Raw genomic sequence first — 24,703 nt, 5'->3', positions numbered from 1 at the left:
ATTATTACCCTTATTTCATAGATGGGACCACTGAGGCACACAGAGGGCTAATTCCAGGAACTACTGCATTGTCATCCACTATTATGAGAAGAGTCAGGATTCCAGTTCATGTTTACCTGACACCAGGAGTGATATTCAAAATACTTAACAAGGAACGAACACTAATCACAACAGGGCACTGATCATTAGGAATCCTGGAGGCCAGAGATAAATTACCAGTAAGACTACGAGTGGGTGACAACTAATAGAAGCCCCGTCTGACTTGACACCTTACTTAGTTCACCTCCAATGGGCAGCAGGGGAACCACGAGGCTGATTGTGAGTCAACAGAGGGAAGAACTTTCTAATAATTCAGCATGTCTAAAAATGAAATCATCTACCTTACGTGGTAATGAGTATCTCACCTCTGAAGTGTTTAAAAGCTAGGAAGACAATTCCTTGTTGGAGAGGTTGTGGAAGAAATTCTGCCTTTGGATGCAGGTAGGACTTGATCTCTAAGTTAACCTTCACTCTAACATCCCAAGGTTCTGTAATAGCCCATAGTTGTTTTCCAACTGGCAGGAAAATAGTATGGCTTCCCTTTATTAGCCATCCCTGATTTTCTGAGCACTGTAATAAGGGCTTGTCATATTTTTCCTGCTTTAATATATATGACATTATTAAATCTACTTCACAAATTAGAGAAATAGATCTCAGGGCTTATTAATTTTCCTAAAGTCATACAGCTAATAAGTGGATGAAGCCCCAAACTGAGCCCTGATCTGACTAGTCCAAAGCCCCTTACCCTATCTACTATGTCATACTCTGCTTTCAAACGAGAATATTGTGTTTTCTTAATGGTTGTATTATAAGATAAATGTGTAATTTTGGTGATGATGTATTCTAGAGTATGAGAAGGAACAGTATGTTTTCCCCAGTTTCGTGCAAGGAAGGTAATGGAAGCAAATGGATATAGTGTATCAATATTAATCAATAGCTATAAATTTATTGAACACTTTCTATGTAGGTGTTGTGCATACGTTAGAATTTATCTCCGCCACAGCCCTGTAAATTATGTATAGGTTTCTTCATTTTACTGATATAGCAAATGAGGGTCAGAGATGCTAAGTAACTTGCCCACGGTTGCCTCTCTTGTAAGTGGAAGAGCCATCATATAATTCTAATGCCATCAGTCACTGCTTATGATGGACACCTTGCAAATAGCCTTGCTATGGGCATATGAATATCATGGTGGACAACTACATGATTTGAGCGTATAAAATATCTTCATATTATTCTGTTTACAAAGGATATGACTATATGTATATATTTGTATATTCCTATACATATAGTGATAATTCTATAAAAGATTATCAGTATATATTTAATGCTCAACCAAATAAGACTAGAAATAAATAAAACACATTAGATTACCACTGGGTTTTTATTTTCTGCAATACTTTTCTATATTCCCCCACAAATTTCTAAAATAAACATGCCATCTTTATCGATTTGAACCAAAGTATTACATAAAAATCTTCTTATTATATTACACAATATCTTCTCATTACTTTTATCAATGAAGACACTATTTTTTTTTTTCTTTTAAGTACCAGACTAATAGCTAGAACACATGATTTCTTATCTTAGCCTTGTCTCTGATTTGCCTTGTGACCTGGGGCATATCACTTGCTTCTCTGGGCCACAGTTTTAGCATCTGTACCGGGGTTGACAAACAATGGCCCATGGGCCAAATGTAGCACATCATCTGTTTTTGTATGGCTATGAGCTAAGAAGGGATTCTACATTTCTAAATAGTTGAAAAATAAAAAAAGAATACTATCTTATGACACATAAAAAATCATGTGAAATTCAGATTTCAGTGTCTGTAATAAGGTTTTATTGCAACACAATCATGTTCATTTGCTTACATATTACCTGGATGCCTTCACTCTACAATGGCAAAGTCGATGAGTTGTGACAGACCCTATAGCCTACAAAGTCTAAAACATTTGCTATCTAGCCTTTTACAGAAAAAGTACGCCAATCCCTTACCTACAGAGGGCGCAAGTTGAACTAATAATCTCCAGGCTCTTTCTTGCCCTAGTATCTAGAATAGCTAATGGATCCCATTCTCTATGATTTCCATCCTTATTTTCCTACCACCCACTGTGAATGTTCTATCCTTATCTCCAAACTGATTACAAATTCAAATATGTCCCCTTTCCTGACTGGCTCTGTATTTTCATTAAAGCACAAATAAGAAATAAGGTTGAACTAGAGCCTTTGTTAGAGCATGGTAAGACAACCTGGCTTCGGCTCACCTCTCCTGTGGCTGCTTGAACCACTCTCCCCCTTTCTCACATGTTCCAACCACAGGGGCCTCTGCTCTGCTCCAGGACACCTAACAAACTTCCACCTTAGAGCTGCTTGTCCTGCAAGGCTTGGCTCAAATGCCACCTACTGGCGAGGCTTCTTCGAGCGCAATGACCCTCACCCCCAACTCTGTACTCTTTTTCTTAGATCCTTGTTTATTTCCCATAAAGCACTCAACAGAATCTGTAACTAACATGGTTATTTATGTATTTGTTCATTATTTATGTTTCTGTATTATATTCATTGCCCATCTCCTCAACCAAACTGTAAGCTCTAAAGGGACAGAAACCATGTTTTTATTCTTCAAAAACTCTTCATACTGAGTGAGGTAAGTCAGACAGAGAAAGTCAAATATCATATGATATCGCTTATATGTGGAATCTAAAAAAATGATACAAATGAACTTATTTACAAAACAGCAATAGAGTCACAGATGTAGAAAACAAACTAATGATTACCAAAGGGGAGGGGGGGAGGGATAAATTAGGAGTTTAGGATTAACATATACACACTACTATATATAAAATAGATAACCAAGAAGGACCTACTGTATAGCACAGGGAATTTTACTCAGTATTTTGTAATAACCTACACTGGAAAAGAATCTGAAAAAGAATAGATTTATATATATATATATATATATATATACACACATATACACATATATATGTATATATATAAACTGAATCACTTTGCTGTATACCTGAAATTAACACAACATTGTAAATCAACTATACTTCAATAAAAAATTTAAAAAATATACATGTGAATAAACAAAGTTGTTGATGAATCAAAAAAAACCTCCAGGGCTTCCCTGGTGGCGCAGTGGTTGAGAGTCTGCCTGTTAATGCAGGGGACACGGGTTCGAGCCCTGGTCTGGGAAGATCCCATATGCCGCGGAGCAGCTGGGCCCGCGAGCCACAGCTACTGACCCTGCGCGTCTGGAGCCTGCGCTCCGCAACAAGAGAGGCCACGATAGTGAGAGGCCCGCGCACCGCGATGAAGAGTGGCCCCCGCTTGCCGCAACTAGAAAGAAAAGCCCTCGCACAGAAACGAAGACCCAACACAGCCAAAAATAAATAAATTAATTAATTAATTAAAAAAACAAACAAAAAAACCCCCTCCATTCAAGAGCTGTGTGCCTGGCACATAAATAAGTCATCAATACTACCTGTTAAATGACTAAACCTGAAAGAATGAAGCTTCAGCTTTGTACTAAAATGTAGGCTAGGCAAAGTAAAATTTAATTTGGACTAAGTTACAGGTTGCATATTAACGAAACTCTTGACCTTATAGAAACTATTAAAAGCTCAGCACCAGGCGAGTTAAATGTTAACCTGTAAACGAGCAGCTCTTTGCCTTGTTCACGTGGGTTTTCACAAATGGGTGCCCTCGTGTGAGAAGCACAGTTTCAAAGCTCCTTTCGGAACTGCCTGACGCACAGTACAAAGCAGGCAGAGTCTCCCGTTTTCACAATGTGTAATTCATGCTCATTCATTATTCGGTAGCTTGGGAGCAGGTGCTGAATACAACGTACCAACCTAATACCCTCATTACTGCACTGCCGTTTTGTTTTTGAGGCTCAAGTGGCCCTTCTGCCATGGGAGTTGGGAAGAGAAAACATTCGCAAGGGCTGGTGAGCTCCTGAAGAGAAGATTTACCAAAACAACAAGCAAGGGCATTTTCTCAACCACTCCACAGAAAATGGCAGTCGGAAGCCAAAACCTATTATCCCACTGCAATAAACAGAAAATATTATCAATACACTGGGAGGAAGAACGGCAGCATCACGTGAAGCACGAACAATACAAGTAATCGGATCATCTATAAGTATTTTTAGACTTTTAATTTTATCATCCTGGACATGCTGCTTTGGTAAATTGGAAAAGATTTCACTTCCCTTAGAGATATGTAAGTGCAAAACAAAACTCCTTGGACTAGAGAAACGTTATGAAAAAGCCAGAGATATCTGAAGTATCTCACCAAATCTGAAATATGAAAGTAAGCAGAGACAGTCTCTGGGCAACATAAAATAGCTTACCATATACTAAAGCTAATGGATTTGACTTAGTGAACTCTCTCTCGGGTTACTGTAATTTTATAAACAATTCTAACAAGTTTTGTTCTGGTCTTCCATCCCATAATATATTTGAAGCAGCATATCAGGAGTGAAGTAGAAGCTGCTCTGAGTAGTACGTGCTAGAGAAGCAAAGATTGAGATTTCAGCACCTAAAAAAACGATGAAAACATACTGTATTCATCTGCCAGGGCTGCTGTAACAAAGTACCTCAAACTAGGTGGCTTTAAAAAACAGAAATATACTGTTTCATGGTTCTGGAGGCTAAAAGTCTAAAATCAAGGTGTCATCAAGGCCCTCCTCCTTCTGAAACCTGTAGGTGATGGGGTCTTCCTTGCTTCTTCCTAGCTTGTGTTGGTTTGCTGGCAAACTTTAGCCTTCCTCGGCTTATAGACACATCACTCCAATCCTTCATCTTCACACAGAGTTCTCTCTGTGTCTCTTCACATCATCTTCCTTCTGTTTATATCTATCTCTATGTCCACATTCCCTCTTTTGATAAGAATCCCCATTACATTGGATTAGGACCCACCCTCATGAACTCATTTTTACTTGATGACCTCTGTAAAGACCCTATTTCCTAATAAGGTCACATTCTGAATTACTGGGGATTAGGACTTCAACATACCTTTTGGGGGTGGGGACACAAAATTTAACCCATAACACATACCAACTAAAAATGTGTATCTAAACTAATGTTTGTTGCTATTGGGTAAATAGCACTAAACAGCTCATCTGATCTTGAAGAAGTCTATTATGTTCATAAGAATGAAACTAAGAGAGCCTATGTTAACAGCAGGATCTTTGAATCAGTTCATCCTACTTTTGAATGTGGCCTTAGTATACCAACTGTATGGTACTGGGCAAGTCACTTAACCCTGTCATAGTATTGCTGACTATCAGACTAGGTAGTGTGTGCAAAATGCTTGTTAGCGCAGTGCCTAGTTCTTGGTATATGCACAGTGAATGACAGCTCTTCTTAAGCCATGAAGAAAATGAGATAGGTACTTGTAGTATAATTTAAATGGTGAGCAGAGGCGAGTAAACACCTCCAGGAACTAGGAAAGCGTCTCTCCAGATGACTCATTTCCACAGGCTTCAGAAACCTGGGGTGTCACTGTGTTGACAAGTTCATTCATCAGAAGCTCACCTGTCACTCAATGATCATTGACTAAAATGATTAGCTGCAGAAAGATCTTATTTTTTCCCTATGAATGATCATCCCAAGAAAATAAAATGTGATTTCCAAGATGCTGCAGTGTGTATGAGTCAGACAAAAAGACGAAATCTCAGCCTTGAAGATCTCTGCCTGGAACAAACTGAAGACCTTCGTTAAAACAAAGAATTTTGGCTCACAACTGAACTGCAAAAAGGTCTTGATTATTAAATGTGTTAAAGGCTGATTATCCCACCTCACTGTCACATGCTCTTTGGACAGTTCATTTCGGTCATGGGGACTTGCTGGGGAGAAATGGGTGCGTGGTAGAGAGCAGAAAGTCAAAGAGGTTATACTTTGAAGAGCGTCATCCTAGCAGGGCTGAGGGGAAATCACCCTAGACTCTTAGGTACGAAAGAACCATTCCTGTTCATTTGGCCAAACCACCTCATTGCTTCCTTGACAGGGATGTTCAGGGTTATGTTTACGGTCATAGAGGATATTGATGTCAGAGTCAGGCATAGGAAAACTTGTTTAGAGGAAGTACGGTGGACAGACTTTATGGTGCCCCCCATGTTCCCCACCTCCTGCTGTTCATGTCTTGTATCATCCTCAGCCCTTGAGTGTGGGCTGATTGTATGATTTGCTTCTAACCGACATTATACAGCAAGGGTGATGGGAGGTCGCTCTTCTGATTGTGTTACATAATTTTATTCAATGATATATACCCTGTCTTGCTAGCAGACTCACTCTGGAGTCTTGGTCTCCTCACTGAGTTTGAGGAAACACGCAGAGTCCTATAGCCATGAGGCAATGAATTCTGCCAACATCCCTACTGAACTTGGAAGTGGGCCCTTGCCCAGTCCAGCCTCCAGAAGAGAACCCAGTTCTGGCCAACACCTTGATTACAGCATTTCCGAGAACCCAGCTAAGATGTGTCCAGACTCCTGGCCCAAAGAAACTGTGAGATAATCAATGTGTGTTATTTTAAGTCACTACATCTGTGGTGGTTTCGTTACACGGCATAAAAACTAACACAGCATGGAGGAAAGGAAGCATGGAGCCCCACACGCTGTAGACACACAGTGGGAATAAATTAAAAAGATGCTGAAGACAACTTTATCCACAGCAACCTTTACCTTCCACGTCCACCCAAGGAGCACGTGTATATTCTGTCCTCATTCATTTGTTCAGTCACTGATGTATTTAGCAACCGCTCTGGATTAGACTAGAGATGAGATTAGAGATTAGAACAGGAGTGAGGAGTAGGGCCTCAGTTTAGGAAGGAGAGACCACTTCTTTTAAAGAATATTGTGAGCCAGGGGCTACCACTAGAAATAGGATCAAGACCACTGTGAAGATGCACTGAGAGTGAGTGACGTGTATGGGTGGCTCAGGATACACACATAACTGCTTATTTCCTTAGTAGTAAATGCCACAGAATTTAAACACCTTTCTGGTATCAGTGTTGAATTGTTTACTTGACTCCCTTTCACACTATATTATCAACTCTGGATGACAGGGAAGTTGTCCGTCCTTTCAGCATTGAAGGTCAGCACCGAGAACGTTGTCTGGCAAACAGATACTCAAGAAACAGTTCTTGAATGAATATTTATGAGAGAAGCATATCCCTAAGTTTTTTTCTTCACCATCAAAATGCTGATTTCTAGAAGAATGATATAAACACCTGGCAAGCAGCTACTTCAGTCCAAGAGGGGATGTGCGAAAACTAATTCCTTTGTGTATTTTATGGAGGCTCCGAGATGCACTGGGTGTCAGTTAATGGTTTCTATGATTATAGCAGAGAAGACAAAGGCGATGAATAAAAATAGCATCCTATTCTTTTTTTGACAGTCATGAATTTTCTTTTATTCCTACTTCAGCGTATCTGTAATCAGTTGGAGATGAACTTTTGCAGCTCACGCTGTTGCACCGCCATCATTGATACCAGTGGCCTAATTAGATTTTTATCTTATTCCTGTAGGAATTTAGAAAGCAGTCAGTTATAACTTCATTAGAGTGAGAGAATTCTTAGAAAGACGGAAAAACAAACATCCACTCAAATGGTATTTTGACCCAAGATGACTTACTATTTAACTGTCCCAAACAATTCATCTCATTAGATTAAATCTGTAATTGAGTCTTTAACATCTGACAAGGGAAGGAATACAAATTTGTCATTAGACTGTAATAATTATTTTCTATCACTATATTCACTGGAGAGACTGTGGCAATCAACAAATCAGAGTACTATCCCATAGGAAGGATTGTAATGAGTTTAATTTTCCTTATTTTTAAAAATAAAAGCAAATAATCACGGTATCCATATCTTAAGATCTTCATTCACCGATGTAATGTAAGTAAAGCGGGATATTGAACAAGGAAATGGCCATAATTTGGAAACTAGAGCTGATTTTCAAGCTGTACTCATAGAAAAATGTTTGACTTCCCGACCAATAAGAAATATGTCTAATTGCACAATTTGAAATTAATGATTACTGTGCAATCCTGTGTCTTTCACAACTATAGAGAAAACAGATTCTAAAAGTGAAAAAAATTAGCTAAATATTCTACATATTTAGGAAACTCCAAAAAGTCAAGTCTGTGGATTAAAAAAAATCCACAAACAAAATAAAACAAAACCCCATTTATGTCTCATTTGGAATTTAGGCAGAAATAGCATTTATGGTATTTAAAAAAAATAACTAAGCTGGCCATTGCTGGCAGGAAAAACAACGCAAACAAAAAAAACTAAAGACAGAGCCTATTCTGTGTTACCACAGGGAGACAAATGAATACTTTCATTCAGAATACAGTTCCCCTTACACAGACTAAACTCTCCTTCCTGCTTTTAAGCCCTCTGAGCTCGGAAGAAACTGGTTTTGTTACCCCAAAGCATCTTCCCTATTGGAGCACTTCAGTCTTTCTCATCCAATTTAGCTTCTAGTTTTAGGCTCTTCTGTTGTCTGTTGGCTCCATTTGCGTCATCTTCACTTGTGCAGCCAGACAGCGGGTACCTGAAGGCAGGTGGCCGTGCCCCACCCTGTACCACACCCTCCTCAGGGCAACAACAGTGCTGAACATCAGTAGGTGTGGAGAGTGGCTAAGAGCTCTGCATATCCTTCAAGTGTAGGTGGCCTCACCTACACGTTAGCCAAGTTATTTTCTGAACCGGAGTTTCATCAGCTGTAAAATGAGGACGATCACGCCATCAACCTCTTGGAGTTGTGGGCAGACTGAATGAAATAATTCACAAGTGCTTAAGCAGAGCACCTGGTACCCAGGAAGCCCTCAGTCGGGGCAGCCTATTACCTCTCCTGGTCCACACATATTCGCTGACCACCACAGATAATTTGGAACCTTCTACCCTGTCCAGAGACAAAACGTTGTTTTGAAATTAGGAAGTCACATATTTTATATCTGCACTTTTATGCAGATGATCTTTCCTTGCCTGGGAAATCTACTGTATTTTGTCCTTTTTTTTTTTTTAATTCACATTTTAATACCTTGGAACTCAGGTTGTGTCTTACAATCCAATCCTCTAAGTAGCTGCAAGATGTTTTGTTATCATAGATTCCATCAAATACAGCATGAATTCTTCAGCTTCTTTTGAAGAAAGAGATTTAGAAAGAGAATTACAGTACTCAGAAGCCTCTACCTCTTCTTCTATGTTGCTCTTCACGCTTTTAACTCTGCCCCAGGAGCCCTGAAGCTGGCTTCAGAGTGCCGCCACTATTATCCCCTAAATGCCGTAGACAAAGGGACACTGCTTACTTCACCATGTACATGTCTTTTAAGCCATTTGATACCACTTCAAATGGAAATCACTTCACATTGATATCTAGTAGTCTGAAGGCAGAAAGTCCTGGTTATTAGAGCTCTCTCACAACTAAAATGCCTATTTGGTCATGACTGTCTTGAAAAGCCCTAACGAGGTTGATACATGTTCTGATTTTTCCGAAACACTTAGGAGTTTTGCCTGTTGTCCCAGCATAATTATGAACACAACTCCTTTCATTCTCAGGAGTACTCTGGTTTGGATGATAAATTATATGATTACCGAATGTGAAGACCAAGGTAGATCTGAAATTTATGGCTTTCATGCCTTCTAGTTTAATTTCGTCTTTGACTAAAAGCCCAGCTTTACAGATAACCATCTGTCATCCGTGTGGTTCGGGCAGTGTTCATTCCTTCAGATTTTTGTCACACACTGGTTACACAGTGAGAAGTGCAACACGCATGGCCCCAACTCATGGAGTTTACAGCTTAGCACAGCAGACAGACATTAGGTAATTACATACCCCAAACATCACAACTCCTCAGGAGAGGTACAAAATGCTACGACTGCCTATAAAATATAACGCATGGGGAGCCAAGGTAGGACATATGGGCAGTAGAAATACATCTGGATTGTTCTTTGTTTTTTTTTTTAACATCTTTATTGGAGTATAATTGCTTTACAATGTTGTGTTAGTTTCTGCTGTATAACAAAGTGAATCAGCTATACGTATACATACGTCCCCATATCTCCTCCCTCTTGCGTCTCCCTCCCACCCTCCCTATCCCACCCCTCTAGGTGGTGGCAAAGCACCGAGCTGATCTCCCTGTGCCATGCAGCTGCTTCCCACTAGCTATTTATTTTACATTTGGTAGTGGATATATGTCCATGCCACTCTCTCACTTTGTCACAGCTTACCCTTCCCCCTCCCCATATCCTCAAGTCCATTCTCTACGTGTGCGTCTTTATTCCTGTCCTAGGATGCTATCTCATTTTAACCCAGCATTCATAATGTCATGGTGTTTGCCTTCCATTCATCTGCCATGAGGAGGAGACATTTCAGTACAAAGAGGCCCTCTGAAGATGGGCACTAAGTAGTAATTGTGAGTGTGTAAAGGGCAAGGAGCAGAAACTTAGTTTTTGGTTTCTTATTCAAGTGGCAAAACCATGACAGGAGCAAAAGAGAGTGAGGGAGACAAGGACGGAAAACAATGCTATTTGGTATGGTTATGTTCCTTGGGGGTGAAAATAGTATCAAGTTTTCTGTTTCGTTTTTCTCCTGTATTCTTCTTGGAACATGGTTCTAAGCACATGGCAAAAATGCTCAGAGCATCTTGACTTGTGATGACTGAGAAAATGAAGCTCAGAGAAAGAAGGCACAGAACTCAGATTCAAACAGAGAAGGGAGAAAGTTACAAGGTGGCCCCTGGTGATGTTGGCTTTTCATAGTCCCTGGCTTCTGCCTGAGATCTGCAATGTCAGCACCCCTAACAGACCGTGGGTTGGCAATCTGGGGGAGGATGAGTGAGCATGAAGACCCTGACAGGACTCTATAGCCTACAAATATGGAAAGTGTCTCCTCGGAAAGAACTAGGCGGGGGGTAGCAGAAAGCCAGTATGGGAGAAAGATCACTTGTCAGCAGGATTCCCAGTTATTGACAAAAACACCAGGTGTGTAAATTTACTTCCGAGATCACACATGATTAACTGGTCTACTTTCCATTTATCCATTGCCTGAAGAGCACGTTTCCAATACAAATGGGCCCTTCCAAAGATAGAAAATTAAATAATAATTATGTAAGCGCCAAGGCCAAAAAAAGAAAAAAAAAGGATTGGTCCACAGTGCTTGCATGGAGAATCTATAAATTATGATGCTACATCTTCAACCACAGGCCCTGTACTAGTCCTGATAAATTCTAGATAAATGTCAACTAGTGGTGGGCAAAAATTTTATCTAGACAAATTTTCAGTAAATGAGACATAATTAAACTTAAAAACTCAGCAGATTCTTCAAGGATTAGAGATGACAGTGGCAGAGTCACATGTTGGTTGTTCATTTAACAATGTATAATTAATTAATGTATATATTTCATATGTGTAATTAATGCAAGGTAGTATAGTAGACAGAGCTCTGACTTTAGGATCGGAGAGATATAGGTTTGAATCCTGGCAATGCCAATTGTCAGGGTCTCTCCTTGGCAAATCTTTGAGCCACACTTTTCTCCTCTGTATAATGGGAATATTGTAATGAAATGTGGAGTCCTCTTTGAGTTTTGAGAATTTAACAGGATAATATATGAAAGTACCTAGCAGTACCTGGCATATAGAAAGCCAGGTAAACAGTAGCTGCTTTGATGGTGATTAGGTTCAAACTTCTTATAAGTAACCTAGATGATATTTTAATGCCTCCAAGGAACAAAATCTCATATTTAATACTGGTCTAACTATACCTGCTCAGCTCACTTATCACTTATTACAGAGATCAAGTGAGATATTATATAGGAAATTGCCATAAAAACTACGAACTCCTATATAAACATAAAGTATTATCCTTTTCTCTCTGTTGTCTGTTTGGGTTTATAGCTACTTGTGTTCTTTGTTTGTCTTTAACACAAATGCCCCAAGTGAAGGAGATACATTGCTTCTGCTGACTTCTGTCTGCAGCATGCCTTCACAATAGGGTAGATGACAGGCAGATGTTAGGACTCAAATTTTCTCCCCAAAGAATTTTCTTCCTACCCATTCTATTTCTTTCCCTTCATGCACTTCCTCCATTTCTCTTTCGATTAATTCATTTAATATTTATTAAGTTCCTATATGTCACCTTTTCTTCTCTTTGTCTAGACTTAGTTATAAGCAGCACCAACACTCACTAATTCTGGTCTTGTTGTTTACTAACTGTGACCTTGGGCAGACTAAGCTCAATGTGCTCAGTTTTTTTTTTTGTTTTTTTTTTTAATCTGAAAAGTGGGGACAATACACCTACCTCCAGGGATGTCGTAAGAATTAAGTAAGAATTAGATGTCACGTTCTACAAGGACCCGTTGAATGCTTCAGGTTGTACATTCCCTCCTGTGCATTCAGACCAAGGCTGTCCCCTTGGACTTGACTGACCTGTGAATGATGCGCTGGCTCCGCAGGTAGTCCAAGGCCATGGCCAGCTCACAGATGAAGAGCTTCACAGTGTCTTCCTGGAAGCGGACATTCTGCTGCAGGTGATAACGCAGGTCCCCGCCCAGCAGGAGGTCCACCACCATGAACATGTCTTCCTCATCTTGGAAGGAGTACCTGGAGGGGAATTAGAAATGCAAGTGGCTTAAATACATTTACACACTAAAGAGGCCCAGAGGCAAAGGACACCTTACAGATCAGAGCAGAACTTTCCTAAGCTAAGGGTTCAGGCTTTGGGAGTCCTGGTCTGTTACTCACTCCAGGCCCTCAGTTTCCGCATGTGTAAAATGGGAATGATAAGAAGATCTTCCACATTTGATCATAGTAAAGACTAAATATGATGAGTATAATATTTAATGTCACTCCTGGCATATAGTAAGAACCCATTAACTGGAGGTCTACAAAGCTATAAAGCCCAGGAAATAAAGAACACCCCATTTATTCACCTATTATTAACGATCATATCCTGAACACACTGTTGCAGGAGGTCCATAAAATATGAGTTACAAGCCCTCCTTGAAGCACCTCATGCTTATTTTTCCACACTAACAACTTCATTGCCCAGCAACATTATAACAAATCATGAACCACATTAAATGATAAGAAAAAGATATAAAAAGGGCAATAAAGAAGTAAGTGCACAGTACAGGGTAGTAATTCACTCAGTCTTTGGGATAAGGAGGGAAGGGAAATCTTCTCAGCAGAGGAGAAAACGGAGTTAAATTTTGAAGGATGGTGACAATAATAATAACTACAAAATAAAGCCAACATCTCTGGGGCAGACTCTAAAGCACTCCACAGATGTGGTGTCATTAACCCCACAATGCTGCTCTTATGCTCCCATTTTACAAATGAGGAAATCAAGGCCCAGTGAAGCTTAAGTAATTTGCACGAGGTAAAACACCCAATAAATGGTAGAGGTGAAGGGGTCTCCAGGTCCAAAAGTAAGATTTGAGAGAGGAAAACAGCACGAATTAAGCACAGACATGGGAAAGAACACAGTGTGAGGGGGGAAAGGAAAATAGTCTGGGTTTGTTGGAACGACAGGTGTTACGGGGAAGCTTGAGCCTGGAGAGAAAGATAGAGGGCAGATCCCATGACAGGAGCTTGTTCACGAGTCCGTACATGTTGGAAAGACGGTGAAGAGGTTTAAGCAGGACGTATGATCAGACGGGGACTTCACACTTGAAGGAGCATGGGCTGGAGGGACGGGAAGAGGAAAGGAGACACAGGCCAGCAGAATTGGCCTCTGCTGTCTGCAAAGAGTCTTCTGTAAAAATGCATTCCAACTGCTATGACTTGTTTTGTTTTCCTAAAAGCACAGACATGATTTCTAGTCACAAAAAGCTCTCTGTATCAGCACTATTTTGACATGTTTCTTTTGACATCATGTCACTGAGATCGTATTTTAAAGTTTTATTTGAATCACAGAATTAAGAGTCTGCAAAGCAGTGCCCAGGATGCAAACGAATTTCTAGTGACAAATTCTTTGCTTAGGAAACAAACATAGAATATCAATGATGGGAGAACTGTACTGAGTACATTTTCTTCTTTAGAGTGATCATTGTGCTAGAGGAGGAGAGGACTTGCAAACAAAAGAAAAAAGAGAAATTCAATGAAGCATTAATCTGAGGCAGTAACATTCTAATGAAGACTAGGTCCTCGGTGTTTACTTGTTCAGTAAATAAAATTCTGTTTACCACTGAGGACTGATTCACACAGAAGATGTCAGAAATTAAGCCCTTAGGGGGAATTTAGACAGAAACACGAGAAGTGCTTGTAAAAATGTGGGCAGCGCATCCTTGGTATTGTCTTTTAGGAAGTGTTATTCTTCACCTCCTTGCAAGGACTGGCTGGGCATCTCTGCCATAGGTTTAATGGGCACCAGGATAGGTGCCTGGACCTGGGCTATTTGGTTCAGAATCCTCCCAGCTGCACCACTACACATTACATCCATTGTGTTTTACAGGTCTTTCAGGAAGTAATAATGTGCTAGTTATATGTAACCCTGCCCGGGATCTATTGCACTTAGGCTGCCCTCAGCTAATATAACAAACGATGATGGCTCATGGGATGTGAGCAGTGTCTTGTTGGGATAGCTGGCAAATGAGGTGTTTGAGAACTGGGTACCAAAAGAAGGGAGAAGAGAATGCTAACCATGAACGTAACTCGATGCCAATGGATACAACCCAGGCAGACTGGGTTCGCATAGAGAGCAGTGATTGGCTGCATTCAGCTCCCCACTGGAGGCAGGCGGAGGTCCCAAACCCGGTGACAGAGAAGAGGACTCCTCTCCCATTACTCTATTTAACTCGAATGGGGGACAAGGGTATTATTAAATTCACCCTAAGTGAACGAACATTTTTATTGCTACTTGGGCTCAGCGATTTTTATTCAAAGAACAAACTGATAAAGGTGCCAGTTGTGTCAAGTTAACGACAGTGTCCGGCCATGCGGGGGATTATTAGTCAGAGAAGAAGCAGCCCAGGCAAGAGGCAACACGCTTCCCTTGCCCAGTATGATTTTAAATTTATTTAATCATGGAGCCAGTTGGCTGTTAAAAATCCTTTTTCCCCTTCAGCACATCAGACCTGAAGCCCTCTATCACAGATCCTAGACTCTCAGAGGGAGAGAAGATAAGATTTTAATTTCCAGAACTATATCCAGTAAAATATGTGGGCACAACACAGTTTGGTAATAACTAGGATATGAAGGTTCATATCATAACCTGATTTTTTTAAACTTAAAAGTGAAAGAGCTTCCCTGTACCTTGGCCATTTATCCCACAGACTCAATGATGCATTTCCATTACTTTTAAAAAATGCTATATCATGGCTTATTTGTTAGTTGACAGCTCCAAAATTAATAAATCTGGTCCCACTGCATGTGAAATGCATTGTAAAGTCTGCTCAGTAAGAGTGGAGATAAGTAACAAAGGACCACCACCCTACTCCATCATATTGCCATAGACTATACACAGCTCTCTCTGTGTAATGTTGAACCTCTCCAATCCATTCTACACACCATGGTTATCTTTTTACAATGTGAGTTTTACGTTATCCAGCCCCATAAAACGCCTTCGCCTCTTTCCATGGTCCGCAGGACCCTGTGTGGTCTGGCCCTGTTTACTATTCCAGACTTATTTTGAAGATCATTTCCTTCCATTACTCAGCTAGCAGTTCATGCCCCCTCCAGCTTTAGAAGACTGTGATATGGTGTGACCTTGCCTGCACGCACAATGCTGTCTACTACCTGCTTATTGACTCTTCCTCTTTCAGTCTCAGCCCAAAGGACACTTCTCACAGAGACACTTCTAACACTCCATATCAAACCTTGTCTCCCTGCTACACACAGTGCCATATTCTTGCTCGCTCAACTTATCATAATTTGAAAATATTTTCCTGCACGCTTTTGGATTAACAGCTTTCATTCCCACTCTGTCATCAGGAAGCATGCCTGCTTTTACTCATCCTTCACTCCTCGGTCCCTGTATGCTTCCTGAAATGTAGACTCTACAAACAGTTGTAGAAAAAGTAACAAATTCATGAAGGAACTAAAAAAAGGAAAGAGAAAAGCAAGATTAAAACTCAGGTTTGGGTGGGTCTGATATACATTCCTTAGGTTTTATTTTTAGGAATTAGCATGGCTACCAAATCAGTCGCTCACCTTCTTGAAGCTGTCTCATGCAGGCCACTTTGAAATAAATCTGAATTGGAGCACTGGAAGAGATCTAAAGTATTTTCCAATGGAGGGTTTTTCAAATTGTGGCTCATAATGCACTAATGGTTGTGAAATCAGTTTGGTTGGTCCTAACAAGCACTTTTTTGGAAGAAATAAAATAGACTGAATAAAATAAAATAAATGCTATTAACATATAAGGCCAAACATTGTTTTTGTGAATATAATGTGTGTCTCTGTGAATATATCTACTGGGTTGTGATGAAAAATAGATTTCTTCCTGTGGGTTGAAGATAAAAAAAGCTTGAAGACCATGACACTAGGGCAACCTGCTGCTTATTCCAGACCTATTGTATCAAATCCTCATTCAGACTTTACCATTTCTGATGTCTGTCAGTTCTGATGTCTCCATCTAGCAAAGCATGGGAAATGCAGGACAAATATTATTAGATATTGCTTTTAAAAGCTCTCAGCTTTTGTAGAAAAAGACATTGATTCATCAAAGATGGAATCCATTTAAAAACACATTTAAGGAAAATACAAATGGAAAATGAATAGGCTTTAGGCAGGCCTGGGTTTAAATATCACATGTGAATTTGGAGCAAGTCCCTTAAAGGAAGCTGAAACTCTGAGAGGATATTTGTACATTGGAAATGATTTTACGTACCATGTGGCAAAGAGCAAATTAGATATAATGTTTGTAAAGTAATTAGCGCAAAGCATGGCTCATAGCGTGGTGGTAAGGAACTTGGTCCTGGGGACAGACTGCTTGTGTTCAAATCCCAGCTCTGCCCTTTAACATCTTTAAAACTGGATGGAGCAAGTTATATAAGCCCTCAGCATGCCCATCTATAGTAGTATATACCTCATAGGGCTGTTGGGAAGATCAAGTGTAGTTAATACACATACAGTGCTTAAAAGAGTACATGGAAGTACTTGGAAGATAGCTATTATAATTACCTTTCTTCTTCCACCCATGAATGTAATATAACTCTGGTATTAGGCAGATTAACTTGTTTTATGCAATTGTTTCCTATTATTTTATATGAGGTAATTATATGAAGATACTGATTGATTTATAGTTGATTTACAATATTGTGTTAGTTTCAGGTGTACAGCAAAGTGATTCAGTTACACATACATATGTATATCTATATTTTTTTGATTCTTTTCCATTATAGTTTATTATAAGATATCGAATATAGGTCCCTGTACTGTATAGTAAATCCTTGTTGTTTATCTATTTTATATATGGTAGTGGTGCATCTGTTAATTCTGTACTCACAATTTATCCCTCCCCCCCTTCCCCTTTGGTGACCATAAGTTTGTTTTCTATGTCTGTGAGTCTGTTTCTGTTTTGTAAATAAGTTCATTTGTGCTATTCTTTTAGATTCCACATATAAGTGATATTATATTTGTCTTTCTCTGACTTACTTCATTTAGTACGATAATCTCTAGGTCCATCCATGTTGCTGCAAATGGCATTATTTCATTTGTTTTTATGGCTGAGTAATATTTCATTGTGTATGTATATATATACCACAACTTCTTTATCCATTCATCTGTTGATGGACACTTAGGTTGCTTCCATGTCTTGGCTATTGTAAATAGTGCCACTATGAACATTGGGGTGCATGTATCTTTTCAAATTAGAGCTTTTGTCTTTTCTGGATATATGCCCAGAAGTGGGATTGCTGGATCATATGGTAACTCTATTTTTAGTTTTTAAAGGAACCTCTATACTGTTTCCCATGGTGGCTGCACCAATTTACATTCCTACCAACAGTGTGGGAGGGTTCCCTTTTATGAATATATTTATTGTCAGTGGTATAATCAACATGATTACCATTAACTGAGCTCTTACTATGTATCAGATACCATGCTAGGTACTTTATGTATATTATTGCATTTGATTGTTACTATAAACCTGTGAGGTAAGGAATATCTTTTTCTAAAAATTTTATTTATTTTTTTATACAGCAGGTTCTTATTAGTTATCTATTTTATACATATTAGTGTATACATGTCAATCCCAATCTCCCAATTCATCCCACCACAACCCCCACCAACCCCACCCCCCACGGCTTTCCCCCCCTTGGTGTCCATGCGTTTGTTCTCTACATTTGTGTCTCTATTTCTGCCTTGCAAACCGGTTCATCTGTACCATTTTTCTAGGTTCCACATACATGCGTTAATATATGATATTTGTTTTTCTCTTTCTGACTTACTTCACTCTGTATGACAGTCTCAAGGTCCATCCACATCTCTACAAATGACCCAATTTCGTTCCTTTTTATGGCTGAGTAGTATTCCACTGTATATATATACCACATCTTCTTTATCCATTCGTCTGTCCATGGACATTTAGGTTGTTTCCATGTCTTGGCTACTGTAAATAGTGCTGCAATGAACATTGGGGTGCACGTGTCTTTTTGAATTATGGTTCTCTCTGGGTATATGCCCAGTAGTGGGATTGCTGGGTCGTATGGTAGTTCTATTATTAGTTTTTAAAGGAACCTCCATACTGTTTTTCATAGTGGCTGTATCAATTTACATTCCCACCAACAGTGCAAGAGGGTTCCCTGTTCTCCACACCCGCTTCAGCATTTGTTGTTTGTAGATTTTCTGATGATGCCCATTGTAACCAGTGTGAAGTGATACCTCATTGCAGTTTTGATTTGCATTTCTCTAATAATTAGTGATGTTGAGCAGCTTTTCATGTGCCTCTTGGCCATCTGTATGTCTTCTTTGGAGAAATGTCTATGTAGGTCTTCTGCCCATTTTTTAATTGGGTTGTTTGTTTTTTTAATATTGAACTGCATGAGCTGTTTGTATATTTCGGAGATTAATCCTTTGTTGATTCGTTTGCAAATATTTTCTCACATTCTGAGGGTTGTCTTTTCGTCTTGCTAATAGTTTCCTTTGCTGTGCAAAATCTTTTAAGTTTCATTAGGTCCCATTTGTTTATTTTTGGTTTTTATTTCCATTACTCTAGGAGGTGCATCAAAAAGGATCTTGCTGTGATTTATGTCAAAGGGTGTTCTGCCTATGTTTTCCTCTAAGAGTTTTATAGTGTCCGATCTTACATTTAGGTCTTCAATCCAGTTTGAGTTTATTTTTGTGTATGGTGTTAGGGAGTGTTCTAATTTCATTCTTTTACATGTAGCTGTCCAGTTTTCCCAACACCACTTATTGAAGAGACTGTCTTTTCTCCATTGTATATCCTTGCCTCCTTTGTCATAGATTAGTTGACCATAGGTGCGTGGGTTTATCTCTGGGCTTTCTATCCTGTTCAATTGATCTGTATTTCTGTTTTTGCACCAGTACCATATTGTGTTGGTTACTGTAGCTTTGTAGTATAGTCTGAAGTCAGGGAGTCTGATTCCTCCAGCTCCGTTTTTCTTTCTCAATATTGCTTTAGCTATTCGGGGTCTTTTGTGTCTCCATAGAAATTTTAAGAATTTTTGTTCTAGTTCTGTAAAAAATGCCATTGGTAATTTGATAGGGATTGCATTGAATCTGTAGATTGCTTTGGGTAATATAGTCATTTTCACACTCATTTTCAGTCTGCATGTGTCCCTAGGTCTGAAGTAGGTCTCTTGTAGACAGCATATATATGGGTCTTGTTTTTGTATCCATTCAGTGAACCTGTGTCCTTTGGTTGGAGCTTTTAATCCATTCACATTTAAGGTAATTATTGATATGTATGTTCCTATTACCATTTTCTTAATTGTTTTGGGTTTGTTTTCATAGTTCCTTTTCTTCTCTTGTGTTTCCCACTTAGAGAAGTTCCTTTAGCATTTGTTGTAGAGCTGGTTTGGTGGTGCTGAATTCTCTTAGCTTTTGCTTGTCTGTAAAGCTTTTGATTTCTCCGTCGAATCTGAATGAGATCCTTGACGGTTAGAGTAATCTTGGTTGTAGGTTCTTCCCTTTCATCACTTTAAGTATATCATGCCACTCCCTTCTGGCTTGTAGTGCTTCTTCTGAGAAATCAGCTGTTAATCATATGGGAGTTCCCTTGTATGTCATTTGTCATTTCTCCCTTGTTGCTTTTAATAATTTTTCTTTGTCTTTAATTTTTGTCAATTTGATTACTATGTGGTGCGGCAAGTTTCTCCTCGGGTTTATCCTGTCTCGGACTCTCTGCGCTTCCTGGACTTGGGTGGCTATTTCCTTTCCCATGTTAGGGAAGTTTTCGACTATAATCTCTTCAAATATTTTCTCAGGTCCTCTCTCTCTCTCTTCTCCTTCTGGGACCCCTATAATGCGAATGTTTGTGCATTTAATGTTGTCCCAGAGGTCTCTTAGGCTGTCTTCATTTCTTTTCATTCTTTTTTCTTTATTCTGTTCTATGGTAGTGAATTCCACCATTCTGACTTCCAGGTCACTTATCCATTCTTCTGCCTCATTTATTCTGCTATTAATTCCTTCTAGTGTATTTTTCATTTCAGTTATTGTATTGTTCATCTCTGTTTGTTTGTTCTTTAATTCTTCTAGGTCTTTGTTAAACATTTCTTGCATCTTCTCGATCTTTGCCTCCGTTCTTTTTCTGAGGTCCTGGATCATCCTCACTATCATTATTCTGAATTCTTTTTCTGGAAGGTTGCCTATCTCCACTTCATTTAGTTGTTTTTCTGGGGTTATATCTTGTTCCTTCATCTGGTACATAGTCCTCTGCCTTTTCATGTTATCTATCTTTCTGTGAATGTGGTTTTCGTTCCACAGGCTGCAGGATTGTAGTTCTTCTTGCTTCTGCTGTCTGCCCTCTGGTGGATGAGGCTACCTAAGAGGCTTGTGCAAGCTTCCTGATGGGAGGGACTGGTGGTGGGTAGAGCTGGGTGTTGCTCTGGTGGGCAGAGCTCAGTAAAACTTTAATCCGCTTGTCTGCTGATGGGTGGGACTGAGTTCCCTCCCTGTTGGTTGTTTGGCCTGAGGCAACCCAGCACTGAAGACTACAGGCTTTTTGGTGGGGCTAATGGTGACCTCTGGGAGGGTTCACACCAAGGAGTACTTCCCAGAACTTCTGCTGCCAGTGTCCTTGTCCCCATGGTGAGCCACAGCCGCCTCCCACCTCTGCAGGAGACCCTTCAACACTAGCAGGTAGGTCTGGTTCAGTCTCCTATGGGGTCACTACTCCTTCCCCCTGGGTCCTGCTGTGCACACTACTTTGTGTGTGCCCTCCAAAAGTGGAGTCTCTGCTTTCCCCAGTCCTGTTGAAGTCCTACAATCAAATCCCACTAGCCTTCAAAGTCTGATTCTCTAGGAGTTCCTCCCATTGCCGGACCCCCAGGTCGGGAAGCCTGACGTGGGGCTCAGAACCTTCACTCCAGGGGGTGGACTTGTGTGGTATAAGTGTTCTCCAGTTTGTGAGTCACCCACCCAGCAGTTATGGGATTTGATTTTATTGTGATTGCGCCCCTCCTACCGTCTCATTGCGGCTTCTCCTTTGTCTTTGGATGTGGGGTATCTTTTTTGGTGAGTTCCAGTGTCTTCCTGTCGATGATTGTTCAGCAGTTAGTTGTGATTCCTGTGCTCCTCATGTTAGATTCTCTGCCATGCGTGATGTCCGCTGATTCTCTCGGTAATATCTTTATCCTCATTTTTACTAATGGTAGAAATTCAGGTTTAGTCATCAGAAAAAATAGCAAACCAAACCCATCAACATATTTAAAAAGTTATACACCATGACCAAGTGGGATTAATATCTGAAAATCAATGAATATAATACATCATATTAATAGAATAATGGACAAAACATTATGATCATCTCAATAGACACTGGAAAAGCATTTGACAAAACACAGCACTCATCTGTGATAAAAACTCTTAACAAAGTTGAAATGGAAGGGAGCTTCCTCAATTTGATAAAGGGTATCTGCAATAAAACCCAAAGGTTGAATACTTTCCCCTCTAAGATCAGAAACAAGGCAAGAATACCTCCTCTCACTTCTTTTCAGTGAAAGAAAAAAAGGGAAGGAGGGAGGGAGGGAGGGAGAGAGGAAGGCAGGGAGGAAGGAAGGAAGGAAGAATGGCATATTGGAAAGGAAGAAATGAAACTTCCTTTAATTACAGACAACATGATTCTGCATATAGAAAAATCATAAGGGAACTACAAAATACTATTAGAACTAATAATCAAGGTAGCAAGGTTTCAGGATACAAGATCAATACACAGAAACCAATTGTATTTTTCTATATAAGCAATGAACAAAATGGAAATAAAATTAAGAATACAATTGTGTTCAGAAAAGTTCAAAAATAATAAAATGCTTAGGAATATTAAAATTTAGCAAAGAAGAGCAAGACATACACCAAAAAATCACAAAACTCTGCTCAGGGAAATTAAAGATCTAAATAACTGGAGAAACATTCCATGTTCATAAATTGAAAGACTCAAATATTGTTAAGATGTCAATTATGCCCCCAAATATGTATAGAGTCAGTGCAATTCCTATCGAATTCCCAGCAGGCTTTTTGTTTTTGCATGAATTGACATGCATCTCTTAAATTTATAAGGAAATGCAAAACACCTAGAATAGCCAAAATGATGTTGAAGAAGAAAAAAATCAGAGGACTTTCACTTCCCAATTTCTAAATGTACTATAAAGCTGTAGTTATCAACGTAGTGTGGTACTGGCATAATGTAGAGGTATAGGTCAATGGAACAGAACTAAGAGTTCAGAAATATATCTTTATATTTATAGTCAATTGATTTTTGACTAAGATGCCAGGAAAAGATAATCGGTTTAACAAATGGTGCTGGGTCAATTAGATATTCACATCCAAAAATGATGAACTTAGACCTGCACACCATACATAAAAATAACTCAAATGGATCATAGATGTAAGTGCAAAAACAACAAAACTTTTAGAGTAAAACACAGGATAAAATCTTTGAGACCTTGGATTAGGCAAAACTTTCCTAGATACAATACTAAAAGCAAGGTCTATTAAAAACTTGATAAATTAGAGTTTATCTAAATTCAAAATTGTTGCACTTCAAAAGACACCATTAAGAAAATGACAAGGCAAGCAACAGACTAGGAGAGAATATTTGCCAAATATGTAACAGATAAAAGGATTATACCCAGAATTTACAAAGGACTACTACAATTCAATAATAATACAACCCAAGAAAAAAGTGGGCAAAGATAGGAACAGATGATACACATGAAAAGATGCCTAACATTGCTAGGCATTAGAGAAATGGAAACTAAAACCACAATGCCATGCTCATCTGAATGGCTGTAATAAATAAAATAGACAATAACAAATGTCAGCTCTAGGATGTAGAGAAAAGGGAACCCTTATACATTGCTGGTGGAAATGTAAATGGTGCAGTCACTTTGGAAAACAGTTTGTGAGTCTCTCAAAAAGTTAAACATTAAATTACCATATCACCCAGCAGTTCCACTCTTAGGTATCTATCCAAGAGAAGTAAAATCACATTTCTACGCAAAGACTTGTATACAAGTGTTCATTGCAGCATTATTCATTATTGCCCCAAACTGGAGACAAGCTACATGTCCATCAACTGGTGAAGGAACAGACAAAATGTGGTACATCCGTATAGTGACATACTATTCAGCTCTAAAAAGGAACGAATTAATAGCACAGACTACATAATGGATGAACCCCATAAACATTATGCTACACGAAAGGAGCGAGACACAAGAGATTACATATTTATAATTCCATTTATATGAAATTGTCAGAAAAGGCAAATTTATAGATATAGAAAGTAGATTATTAGTTGCCTGGGGCTCAGGGTTGGAATGGGGATTAACTAAATGGGCACAAAGGATCTTACTAGCAGGATACAAGTTTCTAAAATTGATTTATGGTGATTTGCACCACTCAGTAAAATTACTTAGGATCACTGAATTGAACACTTGAAACGGGTGAATTTTATGATGTGTAAAATACACCTCAATAAAATTGTTGCAAAAAAGAGGACAGTGATTGGGGGGAAAAGAAAAGATTACGGTGTAGAAAGATTAGATATTTGCTCAAGAACCACATGTTAGGAAATTGTGGAGGCGGGATTGCACCTAAACCCATGCAGTTAATATACATGTTGTGTGCACAGTGGCCAATAAAGTTCATGAGACAAAAAAGCATCTAAAGCTTATAATAAAATCCTGTCAGGGAGTAGGATACTTATTTACGTGCCCTTCAATTCAGCTCTCAAAATTCAATTTGTATGCCTCTTGGGTAGTCTCATTCCAATGGTGGGACATTTCTGATCTTCGGCCAGGGACCTCCACAGAAGTGTTTTTAAGAACCATTGTTGTCCTATGCACTAAAATGGTAGAAAAATAAATCTGTGTTTTTCAGACTCTGACCAGGGAGTGCCCACAGCAAGCTTTTCACAGTTTAGGAAAATCATTAGCCCTTGTGAGGAGAGATCCCTGAGGAATGGGCAAAGAGGAGATTAGGGTGCACTGTCCCATAGTCTTTCTTTGGAGCACTGGTCTATCATATTTCT

General features: G+C 39.3%; 2 protein-coding genes across 6 annotated transcripts in view; one reads left to right on the top strand and one right to left on the bottom strand.

The window, feature by feature from the left end:
• PPP2R2B (protein phosphatase 2 regulatory subunit Bbeta) overlaps positions 1-24,703 on the top strand; it is a 685,183-nt gene that overhangs the window by 33,128 nt on the left and 627,352 nt on the right. The gene's annotated exons all lie outside the window — the stretch shown is intronic.
• Positions 1-24,703, bottom strand: part of STK32A (serine/threonine kinase 32A) — a 127,109-nt gene that overhangs the window by 43,881 nt on the left and 58,525 nt on the right. For all 4 annotated transcript variants that reach the window (XM_061189805.1, XM_061189804.1, XM_061189807.1 and 1 more), the window contains exon 5: positions 12,481-12,654. In XM_061189805.1, the coding sequence (XP_061045788.1) occupies positions 12,481-12,654 (174 nt within the window). The remainder of the gene's footprint in view (positions 1-12,480; positions 12,655-24,703) is intronic.

This window comes from Eubalaena glacialis, chromosome 4 (assembly GCF_028564815.1).
Source record: "Eubalaena glacialis isolate mEubGla1 chromosome 4, mEubGla1.1.hap2.+ XY, whole genome shotgun sequence".
Classification (NCBI taxonomy): domain Eukaryota; kingdom Metazoa; phylum Chordata; class Mammalia; order Artiodactyla; family Balaenidae; genus Eubalaena; species Eubalaena glacialis.
The sequence above is the reverse complement of the archived record's forward strand: the minus strand, read 5'-3'. Positions and strand labels throughout refer to the sequence as shown.